Source organism: Saccostrea cucullata, unplaced genomic scaffold, assembly GCF_032062105.1.
Source record: "Saccostrea cucullata isolate Sc308-1 unplaced genomic scaffold, CSIRO_AGI_Scuc_v1 ctg5697, whole genome shotgun sequence".
In the NCBI taxonomy this organism is placed as follows: domain Eukaryota; kingdom Metazoa; phylum Mollusca; class Bivalvia; order Ostreida; family Ostreidae; genus Saccostrea; species Saccostrea cuccullata.
The window spans coordinates 23,834-35,936 of NW_026929805.1; the positions used below are offsets into that span (position 1 = coordinate 23,834).

Consider the following 12,103-nt stretch of genomic DNA (forward strand, 5'->3'; position numbering starts at 1 on the left):
CGAGTCATTGATTAGATTGTTACATTTTAAAAGTACCATATTTACAATAAATCGACTACTGCAAAGTTTACATTTCAAAACAACCCCAGAATCGCTCACTCTTGAATGTGAATACTCTGCGTATGGAAATTATCATGATTTGATTATATTTGAGTAACATATTTGCAACACTAATCTATTTGATAGAAAAAAATCCATACACTTTTCCATATTACACTTTGTGTCAGCCAAAAACACCTATATCAGCCAGCGGACCGATAGCAGATGCTGGTTGAACATGGATATAGGTTGTGATATGGAAAATTGTATTTCTTATTTTCTTTAACATGGAATATTCAAAGTATACAAAGCACATGATATGCATCTACTTAAGCAAATTAAGCATAGTTAAATTATCATCTATTAATATAGTTACTTTTTAAAGATAAAATAATGTAACAGAATTTTTTACAATTAATACGAGCAAAATGTAAAACCTTATCTACATGTTTGTTAAGTACGATTTTTAGGTTAATTCCACAAGGAATTTGACATTTTGAGAATCATGTCCTCTATTAGCTCCAGACAATGATATAAGTCAGAGGGACTTGGACCAGGACTAATATAGATATATAGAAAATTGTATATTATTTTATTATGTTTATTATATACTTTGTCATAAAAATACAATGTACGTCTATTGCGCAAACACTAAAAAAATAATAACTGACTGATTTACTTTGATTTAGAATTAAGAAAAGGAAAAAGATGGTTATAAAGTACCCTTTTACTAGCCTTATCGATAATCATTGTGATATAATATTTATCCTTATTGTAACCCAAAGATACCAACAAAAGCCATGATTTGTTAGTAAATAATTTAAAGTACTTCAGGAAGCTTTAACAAAAAGAGTTTTGAGAAGAGTTTAAAAAATCATGGTCCCACACTACGTTCTCTTTCTTCTTCTTATCTCCCCTCGAAATAAGGTTTCACCCTTTATTTGAATTATTAAAATCCCAAATAGCAAAGGGTGATTTGGTCTTATTTTTGTTATATATCCTCTAAATGGTTCTTCAGAAAAAATTAAAAAGAAGGGAATAAAAATGATGGTCGAACTAGAAAAAAGACAGACAGATAGCTTACTAAACAGAAAGACAGACAGAAGGATGTTAAACAAGACGTGATCAGAAAAGTTCACTAGAGCTTTCAACTGAAGTGTGCTCAAAACATGTTTTAATTACTAATGAAAAAACTAATAAATTGCACATATAAGAAATAACTACGTTTATGTTACAGATACCATCATCTCTTAAATTACATCTTTAAATAATCTGTAAATCAAATCCAAGCTTTCTTCCTTGTCAATTATTCGTTCCCTTTTCAATTAACTACTCAATAGTTCCTTTTCTTTTCGTGGTCGAACTTATCTCCGTCCAAATCTTAGGTAAGCCTTCATTAAAAAAAGAACAACAGTAATAGTAGTTTTAGTTCTGAGTAGCTTACAAAATACACCAAATATAAAATTATTTTTTGTCCGACACAATTTTCTTGTGCAGTTACGATTTATAATTATGTAAATAGATGGACACATATTGATTTTTCCAAAACTCTGTGAAATTAAAAATTTTATTGTGACGTGATTCAAGCAGAAATAATACTGGAAACTTTCACCACTTTCCAAGTAAATGTACAAGAAATGAAATGCGAGTTTTCTTAAAATGGACACTGTTAATCCCAGGAAGACGTTATGTCAAATTAGATATGTCACAACACGTACAAGGAGCATATTACCCTCACGTTCAAATCGGCTCTTAAATTATACGGAACACTTAATTCTATACATTTCTGCTTTTGAGGAAGCACAGATACTTCTTCATATTATGATCTTTAATCAAAATATGTTCTGTTGTTCGTTTGATGTTCGATTTCAGTAGCATGATCAAGCATAGGGCATTGTCCGTCCACTTCTATAACTCGTCTCAATTTGCTAACGAGGGAGGTGGACCCTCCAACAGACGGCTAGACCTTTCATCATCACGAAAAGTTTTATTATCCTTAAATATCTTACATCACGCGAAAACCGGTTCATTGGAGTACCGTTCTTCTGCTTCTATCATTATTGATACAGCTGTATCGGTCTTAGTCCAAGTGCTTCCAAGATTTCTACAAAGCTTATCAACTGACCAAATTTTAAGCTATATAACTAGCTATCTACTTGACTAGCAAATAATCGATATCAAACAAAATATCTAGTTAGAGTTAAAGCAAAGGTTATTTAATATAATATTTTTGAATAATTTTTCCAATTATATCACAAATATAACATTTTTATCTATATTCCCTGAAAAAAAAACTGCCGAATCACGCCGGATATAGTTATTTTTCACCGGAAACAGTTATATTGCCCTCCCGAACACAGTTATATTCCCTCCCGTGCAATCATTCTGCATATTAAATACATCGGGTTCGAAATTCATAAAGGCAGTTGCTAAGCAAACGTAAACAGTTCTGTGAAAGTTAAAAAGTCGTGACAACGTCTGCGAATTGTTTATTTGAATTCAGAGGAATTAGATAATTTAATTGAGGAGAAAAGTTCTTTAAATTCAACAAACATGATAAAAGGTTTGCAAACTGAAGACATTCTACCATGAAACAGGACAAATAAAGCAAATATTCTGGTATGCTGCCCTCGAAGCTATTTAATGTATGTATTATGACATCATTTTCCTATTATTTGACATTTAACGCGCCCTTATCACAAACAGTATGGTGAATTAAATTATTTTAATTAGAGAAATGAATCTTTTCCCTGCATTTTCAAACGTCCATATATATGGTAACTGTTAAAGTGTTACTGTAATGATTTTTTAAAAAAATATTATACGGTATCATTGAAGGAATTCAATATGTGTATCCACAACTTTGGATCAATTCTTGTACATGTACAGTGTAATGAATATAAACATGTTTTTAGAAACTTTGTTGCCAGAAAAGGTTACCGTTGCTTCTGATGGTTTTCTGATACACTGCTGGTCAGGGATCGATTTTATCGTTGCACTCCTTTCGCTTACTCTTATTCCTTTTGTCTGTCTAGCAGTCGTTTCCTTAAGGAGAATTTTGGCGTTTTCTAAAAACGTATAATTGAAATGAAGTGTTTATAATATTGCAAAACTACAGATGATTATATTGCCATACTTTACAATTAATTCAAAATATACAAGGTATAATTAATACTTAGCTTAAAAATATTTTGGATCATGTTGTGTATGAATTACCTTTTTCATTTACATACAATTCAGTATGACAGCTAATGTCAGTAGATTTCTTCTGGTATTTCTGAAAGGTTGTATCTGAACCAAATAAACACATAACAGATGAAGCAAATTTTCCATTGCCACTGTCTTCTAAAAATCTCATAAATCCCGCCAGATTTGAGAAACGCATTAAAAGGATAATGGATCCCGCGGATGCTTTCGTTATGGCGCATGCATATTGCATGTAACACTTTCTGTAAAGTTTAACGCAAGACTTATGCATCAATAGGTTTGGTGGATTTTTCCGTTTCCATTCTTCCAATTTCTTTTCAACCTTGTTTGATATAAGAGGTAAATGTTCTGTGTTTATGATTTCCAAACTATTTTCGACAAATGTAAGCATTTCCAGCACTTCTCCGGGTGTTGAGTTTTCCGAAAAAACATCTATACAGTCTTCCAGTGTGTTAACCATTCTTTTGCACATGGCATCCATAGCAGATTTCTCTTCTTCATTCTTGACTTCAATTGCTATTGTTGTCTTTATAGTTCGCCAAAGGTATCCATCTACGAAGGAATTTATCTAATTTATACTTCAGTTACAAACAGTTTATCTTTTAATTATTCTGAAGTCCAGATGTAACGCATAAATTATATGAACAAGGATAAACCCCATGCCATGACCAATCATTGACACACTTTTTTTCACTTATGGATTATTGAATTCATAATGAATGATTGTTTTCAAATTGCCCCTCAATCACCTACAATGTAATGAGCGATTTTCACATAAATCTGATACATTTAATCAATTCTGACTGAATGTAAATGTTTTCTCTTTCATGTTTGGCCCATCGCCTGGTGTTATCTTCCACAAAATCCACAAAATATTTGAAATTATGACACATTCTGAAGGATCGTTGTTCTATATTTAAGGACTTTTTAAAATAAATGATCTACAGTCCACTTTATTAACTATATTTCTATATTTACGTCACCTGTGATAACGTGTCAAGGAGGACTATGTTATAGGATAAAGAAGAACATGAACACGTTGGAGGATTAGGTTTCAATTTTTTTTATACCAAGGTCTGTGATGTTTTATTTCGTGTAATTTCGTGTAATTTTAAAAAGTTTACAGGCAAAAGTCGATGTGTATTCATAGCAAATACATGTACAATGTATAGTCTTTAATTTAAAATATAGCGAAATACAAGACTGGACCCTTTTGTGAATAAGAATATTACTTGTTTTTACCGAGTCCATTCCTTTGTTGGTTTATGGATTGATTGTAGTTTTACGTCCCTTTCGAGAATTTTTCACTCATGTAGAGACACCAGCATTTTGCCGGTAAAGGGTTTTAAATTTTGATCTTTGCTTTGGCACTCAGGACCATTAAGCACCGAGCAATCTATATCATGGCAACACCTGGCGTGATTGACACCTCGATTTAATTCTTCAATTTCTTCAATAAAACATGGCGGTTTTAAAATTGTATCTTGGCTATATACATAATCACAGATCCATGTTTGTATTTTTGTGAAAGATTTTACTATTGTAAATCAAAGTTTTAACTATAGCACAATGTACATCAACACTGAAGGAAAAACCTGGTGAATTTAGCTAGTGAGCATCGTAAAGCGTTTGTCACGATTAGTAATCTTTCAGTTTACTGGCTAAGATAGTGAGCTTTGAAGCGGGGTCGTATAGTTACTTACATACATAGTGAAAGTTACTTATCAATATTAGATTTACTAATCTTTTCTAGTAAATATACCCAATACCTAGTAAAACTGCTTTTAAGGTAGTGATTGTATGGACAATAAATTTACTAGTCTCCTTAGTGACTTTAACTAGCTATTTTTTTTTACAGTGAAAGTTTGAATTATAGTAAACCACAGTTCAAAGTTTTCACTAAAGTAAATCAGTTAGAGTACCAAAGGACAAGATAGGGTAACGGCCGAATATGGCCCCTCATTTGATGTAAAAATCAGAACACTGGTAAATTAAAATTGTGATAGTTTGTAGTTAAGAGGTAAAAATAACGCTTACTTTAAAACGATCACTCATCTAGATTCAAGGCTTACATAGAGGCCACTAGATGGTGCAGAAGTCGATTTAAAATCGGAAATTGACATATTTCCTGACCAAATTTTGACCAAATATGTATTTTTTTTCTTTGTCCTGAGGAAGGGACAGGGCGTCCCGAAAATTTGACATTTTTTTATTGTTCGTGCGCTGATCATTTTTAGTGCTTTATATAAATTTCCATCCGTGACCTTGTATCTACTTGGTAGATCCGACATGCATACATTTAGGATATATATATATATATATATATATATATATATATATATATATATATATATATATATATATATATATATATATATATATATATATATATATATAATTTCACCCAGAATACATGCATCTTTCTTTACATACTTATTCATCTTGTCTTCCAACGAGACCAGCAACAATGAATATAATTCTTTTCATTTTTTTCTTTGCTGTCTCTATAGCTTGCTAAGATATCTGCGTGATTTCATTCCGCATTCATTAGATCTCTTTTTGTGTTTTTTACTCTTCCTTCAACCGAACGTTTTCGGAATCTCAGACCCCTGCAGACAACTCACACTGAATTCGATAAAACATTGTTTTATTTGGATGAGTTTTATTAGAATGGAGTGAAAGGGGGTTGCCCTATCCCATTACTTTCTTTTTCGAAGAATTCCCTTTCCCATTGCTTTTGTTATTCAATTAATCAATAACTTTTAGTAATGGCTTTTCAGTTTTTTTTTCTTGATGAAACAATCAATACTTAAAGAACATTAATGAACCAATATGACAATAGCAAAAAGAATTATTCGTAAGTTTTTGTTGAGGGGAAGGGGGTGTGGTGGGTGGGGGGGGGGGTAATATTTCATAAACCTGCAAATTGAAAACCCTAAGCAAATTATCAAGGTTTTTTGTCTTAACGTTTTCCCTTCTCATCAGAAGAATGTAAAGAATCTTTATTTAGGAACATAAAGGTTAGGTAGATATTTACTGTATTTCAAACAAAAGAATATTAATACAAGTGGAATTTATATGTACATGCATACGAATAACAATGTAAAAAAAAATTAGACATGATTTTTTAAGATTCTTGAAATCTTTTCTAATAAAAATGAAATAAGAAAGGATATAATTTATGCAATTGAATCCAAAAAGTTGAGGTTCTTTTTACAGCTATTTAAATTAATTAGAAATTCATTGGAGATCAGAAATGTCACAAGACAGCTGAAAATATAATAGGAACTTACATGTATAATAGCAATTTCAAAAGTTTAAAAAAATATCTGAATTGAGACGGAATTGTAGCATATACTTTTAAGCATCACTAGTAAATACGTAACAGCCCTTAGCTATGTTTTTTTTTTTTCAAGGAAGAGGGAATAATCCATTTCAAAATAAAATGCCCGAACTCGAAATACTTCAAGGCACATTGTACAACTGTAAGTTCTCTGCACCAATTTTTTTAAGTGTTGAAAATTGTGGGTGTCAACCGTACAACGACAAACACTGTGGGAAGAGGGGCAACAGCTTCAAAATGACAATTTACATTTCGGCAAAACGAGTTCAAGCATTTTCCTCACAAAACGTAGTGGAGGGGGGGGGGGGTGCGTACTACGGGAAAGTAAAAGAGGTAAGGACATAAATAGACGATATATTTAACGTGATCAGGGGAAAATGTTCGAAACCAAAAAAGCCAAAAGTTTCCAAATTTGAAAAAAAAATCATAACTTTAGTGTTACCTGTCAAAGGACTGTATTGTTTAGGAAATGAGTAAAAACTGCTCACACACAAACCCTCACTCACTCTACATCTCTATCTCTTTCACACACACACACACACCCTCACACACCCTCTCTCTCTCATTCTCACACACACACCCTCTCTCTCTCATTCTTACACACACACCCTTTCACCCTCACACACACACCCACCCTCTCTTACCCGCACACATCCTCACACACACATAGAGAGAGAGAGAGAGAGAGAGAGAGAGAGAGAGAGAGAGAGAGAGAGATTACCTTTCATAACTTCTTCCATTAATTGATCATCGCTCAATTTCAATATTGCCTGAAATCAAAATTAAATCAAATTAGAATTAAAAGAATGCTAACTAATTCAAGGCTATCGATTCAGTATGATAGGAAATGTTTCTATGAAAAGAGTATGGAAGTGATATTCTTTAACATTAAAATACTGGCCTCTCGTCAAACCGACAAACAAAGAAGTCGGTTCACTTTATGCATAAAATGGCCCTATAGATATACCAATTAATTGATCAACACTTAAGTGTTATATTTGAAGCATTAAAATAAAATAGAATCTTAGTGCTTTCATATCCTATTTAAAAAATTCTTCTAAAAGTCCAGGTCTAGGAGTACAACTTTTAGATGAAACAAGATTTTTAACTTATTTTCATGTGAAATGCTATTACAATATATAAGTCGGAATATTTTACAGATATATTAACTTCAAATATATATCTATGCACATTTAACGCTTTAATATGCTGTCAAAAAGAGGAGGTCTTTCTCCAACATTCTACGAAATTTTGCCCTTGAAAAAACTGGTATAGACCAAGGAAATGTTTAAACTTGCTACGGAGAAATAATATGCATACAGAATACTTGTTTTGATGCCTAAAAAATCTAATAGAAAAGGGATGCAAAGTTAATATTGATTTCAAGTCAAGATATGAAAAACAAATAACGTAATAATATACTTTCTGAATGACAGACATTATCTTTGTTATTAATTATCATCATGTGTTTCTTGCAAACTACCTTTACCTGGTTGTGCCAGATTGTCAGTGACCACTTGTATTTTTGTATAATGTACTAGGCATAAAAACTTGAGGATTGCATCTCTCTAAGTAATTAATTTGTCTAGATATCTAAATAAAATTTAAGGCCAGGCTTTTTGATATCATTGACAGCTGCTTTTTCAATAAAAATGGAACTGACGTATTTGGTCATAGGGTCAGGTCCTCGAGCAATCTATTGGAATTCCCAAGGGTATAAATTGCGGTCCGTTTTTTGCAGTCCTGTTTTTATATTCATATTAAGCAGAATTTGTGCAAAATCTTTTACGTGAAATGAGGAAAACATTTGTTGTTGCCTTCAGACATACATTTAGATATATCGATGACGTATTGTAAAAATGGTTAATCCATTCCTTTGTCAATACGATGTATCCTGGTGAGCTTGAAATTAAAGATAACACATAGTCTGTTTCATACTTGGATAAATTTACTTGAAAAAGAAGTTAATTTTTTTTCTGTTATTCCCAACTATGACAAAGAGCACACAGTGTGTGTTACTAATTAGCAGACGATCTCACGCCTCCATGGCACCTGATCCCACCTCCAATGTTTTGGAGGTCCGTGTTTGCTCTACTCCTATTTTGAATTGTTTTATGGACTTTGATATTGTATACTGTTTGTTATCTCCATATCCTTCATTGTCCAAACAAATAACGAATTCGTCCAGACAAATAATGAATTTGTCTAATCAAAAAATGAATTCTTCCGTATAACTTTATAATTTTCTACAGTTATCTAATTCGTCGAAAGGAATTTTCAAGTTCCTCCGAACAAATTTTAAATCATTCAAACAGATAATTAATTTTTCCTAATGAATTTCTGAATCGTACGAACGAATTTACTTTCTAATATGTCCCTAAGAGATGATTATATGTAATTGTCATTGAACATATCGAATTCTTTTGAACAAAGTGCCCATTCCTCCAAACAATTTAATTATGTCCAAACAAATGCTAACAAGTAATAAATTTGTCCAATCGAATTTTGTATTCCTCCGAAGGATTTTTTTAATTCGTCTTCTAACCCGTCCAAACAAAAATAAATTACCTGACCCCCCAGCGGCGTTGTGTGAAGTATATTTTATTCTTCTACTCTATTTGTTCGAAAAACATCCCCTATCTAAAAAAAAACGCTATTGTGGTCCTCCCTTACTCAAAAGAATTATTTATAAGCAGGCTTCAGTTTCCCTTTATACATTATTGTCGATGCAAATATTTATGATGCATAAATGACTATTTAATGAACAATTCATGTACTTTACCAGGGAAAGGTCAGTACCCCGCAAAATAAACTCTCTGTTGCCCATTCTTTCATCAGTTAGGTGTTGCGTCCAGTTCCTTTGAAGGCGCACTCTTTCCACATGATCTGAATATGACTGATCTTCGAATTGTGGAGTATTTCCCCAACCACTGTTAGGTTGACTGACTAATCTTGTATTCCTCAAAATTTTATACATGAGAGTTATGTCAAAATCTTCTGATGTTGGATCTTTGTTTTCTAAAAATATAATCATATGATTATTTTTATATAATATATATGTATATAATTAAAGTATATAATTATTTTTAACAAAATGAAAGAAATGTATTTATGTTTACATGTATTTATTTCACAAATAACTAGTAGGAGGACTTGCCATTGAAACTGCTATTCAAGCCGATGTATACCATGAGAGTTTATGTGGGTTTTTAGGGTGAAGGTGATCTGTAAAGTTGTGGATGTGATGTCATAGATTTGAAGGTGTATGTGTGTAAGGGTGTAGGTAAAGGTATATGTGTGGGGAGGGGATGTAAGAGAGAGAGAGAGAAAGAGAGAGAGACGCAAATTTACTTGGATACATTTTCTTCCTTTCTATCTCTGGCAATACTCTTAACTTTCTGAACATCTCTTCGTTGTTATGAAGACATTTTTTTAAATCCTCTGGTTTGATAGTTCGGTCAAAGTATATTTTCATGGCATCTTTCGATACTTTTACTAATCTCCGGAATCGATCCAAAAAATCAACCGATGATTGTTCTACATCTCCTAGATATAGGAAAAGTGTGTTTAAGGCAGTGTTTTTGCAAATAAACATGCATGAAAGTGATTCTACATCAATATTAGATAAACATACTACATGTAAAACATGACATCCCCAAAGCAAAGTTTGAGGTGTCATCATAACTAAGTAACGTAGTTAATTTGTTTAATATCCAGGAACGGGGAAGAACATTTCAAAGAATTATTGCATTTTCACTATGAAATCAATCAAGCCCCAGCCCCATTCTAAATGATACCAGAACTCCTGACCCTGGGGCCTAGTGAAATTTACTTCCTCATCATAATCAATAGAGCCCCAATCAGGAGCAGAGAAGATTTTCAGATAATTAATGCATTTTCACGATATAACCTGTTGTGCCCCGTCCTAACACCAAACCCCGTAACTCTGGGGCCTGAAATTCACATTCTTAGAAGAGACATCCTGCCTCGTTATAAATATGTACATAGTTCTTCAGTTTACTACTCTGAAGCAGAGGAGAAGATTTTTAAAAAGTTAATGCATTTTCATCCTATAATCAACTAGTGCTAATTGTAACGGAGACCGTTACAGATATTTCCCAAACGCACCACAACTCCCTTTTGGTGCCATATTCCCTGTAAGCTTCATTAAAAAAGACAAACTGCGTGCATGTGCAAGATGATCATACCTTCTTGTAGGAGTCCCTTATACATGTATCTATCTATGTTCTAAAGCCCAGCCTGTTTGGGTGAAAATCAAAGGATTTGTAGCTATTTAAAGTTTAAGCCAATCAGATTGCAGCGCATGTGCAATCGCGTGATTTTATGAAAATTTTTCTATATCATATTGTAGGATATTGTAATGCATGATTATGTTTTAAATTTCAAACCATTTCGTCAAAAAACAAAGGAGATATTGCTATTTAAAGTTCCAGCCAATCAGATTGCAGCACACGTGCATGCGCGTGATTTCATGAAATTTTTTCTATATCATATTGTAGAATATCCTTATGATTGACTATGTTTTGAATTTCAAACCATTTTGTCACAAAACAAAAAAGAAATTAAGAATTTTGTTTCAGTCAATCACAGCGAAGCGCACGTGCATGCGCGTGAGTTCGTGCTAATTTGACAGGGTCACATTATCTACACTATAAATATATCTATACATAAGGAGTTTCAAATTATATCATTACAAAATGTAAAAGTTATGGCCATAATAAGTATATGTCATTTCACTCATATTACGCACACTCACGTGCATGCGTATGCGTGCAAAATGACCTTCGTTCCCACCACCTACACTACACACCTATTAACCCTAAAAAGTTTTAGTTACATGTAAGTTCGGTGAACAGTTTCTGAGAATACTCGCGGACAAAAAGTACCGGAGAAGAAATAAGAAGAAAAAAGAATAATATCTAGACTCTTGTTGCCATGGCAACAAAAAAGTCTTCCGATCCTGTATGATACCGTTTGCATTGAATTTTGTATGTAGAGAAACGTGTACATTAGGTAATGATTTTAATATTGTAAAGAAACTAGTTTTTTTTCCTTTCGGTACTGGCATTCCTTTGATTTTTACTGCAAAAATGAATGTATCTGTTGTCCCCATATATTATACTGTATGCGTGCATTTTTTTTAATCAAGAAGCAAATTTTAACTATTTTAAAGAAGTATATAGGGTAAGGGCCATTTAAGGCCCCCATTTAGAAAATGTTTATTTTTACTATGGAGAGGGATAAGGCAAGGATGTTACTAAAAATATATATTTAATTTGTTCAGGCGTTCCGTTGCCATGGAAACCGTCGTCAAAAACATACACCTTCAGACTTCTAAATCTGGATTCTAATGCCATCTTTTGTCATTTAACTGATCTTTAATTTTGATACCAACTATATTGTCTTAAGTTAATGAAAGTATGTATACTTTGGGATATGTCAAAGTGACTATTTTACTAAAAAAATATATTTTAAATTTAATAGGTATTCCAT

At 32.5% G+C, this 12,103-nt stretch overlaps 1 protein-coding gene across 2 annotated transcripts; it reads right to left on the bottom strand.

Annotated features, from left to right (window-relative positions):
• Positions 1–1,098: 1,098 nt before the first annotated feature.
• LOC134282222 (uncharacterized) lies at positions 1,099–10,130 on the bottom strand. 2 transcript variants are annotated; one of them, XM_062764654.1, is made up of 6 exons: positions 9,941–10,130; positions 9,372–9,607; positions 7,311–7,359; positions 3,256–3,798; positions 2,980–3,107; positions 1,099–1,430 (listed from the first exon to the last, which is right to left on the bottom strand). In XM_062764654.1, the coding sequence occupies exons 1-6, from the start codon at positions 10,062–10,064 to the stop codon at positions 1,404–1,406; spliced, it is 1,107 nt and encodes a 368-aa protein (XP_062620638.1). In that variant the 5' UTR covers positions 10,065–10,130; the 3' UTR covers positions 1,099–1,403. The 2 variants fall into 2 exon arrangements, with proteins under 2 accessions (XP_062620638.1, XP_062620636.1); XM_062764652.1 differs by lacking the exon at positions 1,099–1,430 and having other exon boundaries at positions 1,689–3,107.
• Positions 10,131–12,103: the final 1,973 nt, after the last annotated feature.

What these genes read in the sequence shown, in the direction of transcription:
- LOC134282222 (XM_062764652.1), bottom strand. Translation starts at nt 10,064, where the DNA reads ATGAAAATATACTTTGACCGAACTATCAAACCAGAGGATTTAAAAAAA. An exon ending in AAGGAAGAAAATGTATCCAA is followed by an intron (nt 9,608 to 9,940) that starts GTAAATTTGCGT and finishes TTATATTTTTAG; the next exon opens with AAAACAAAGATCCAACATCA. An exon ending in GGGGTACTGACCTTTCCCTG is followed by an intron (nt 7,360 to 9,371) that starts GTAAAGTACATG and finishes TTTTGATTTCAG; the next exon opens with GCAATATTGAAATTGAGCGA.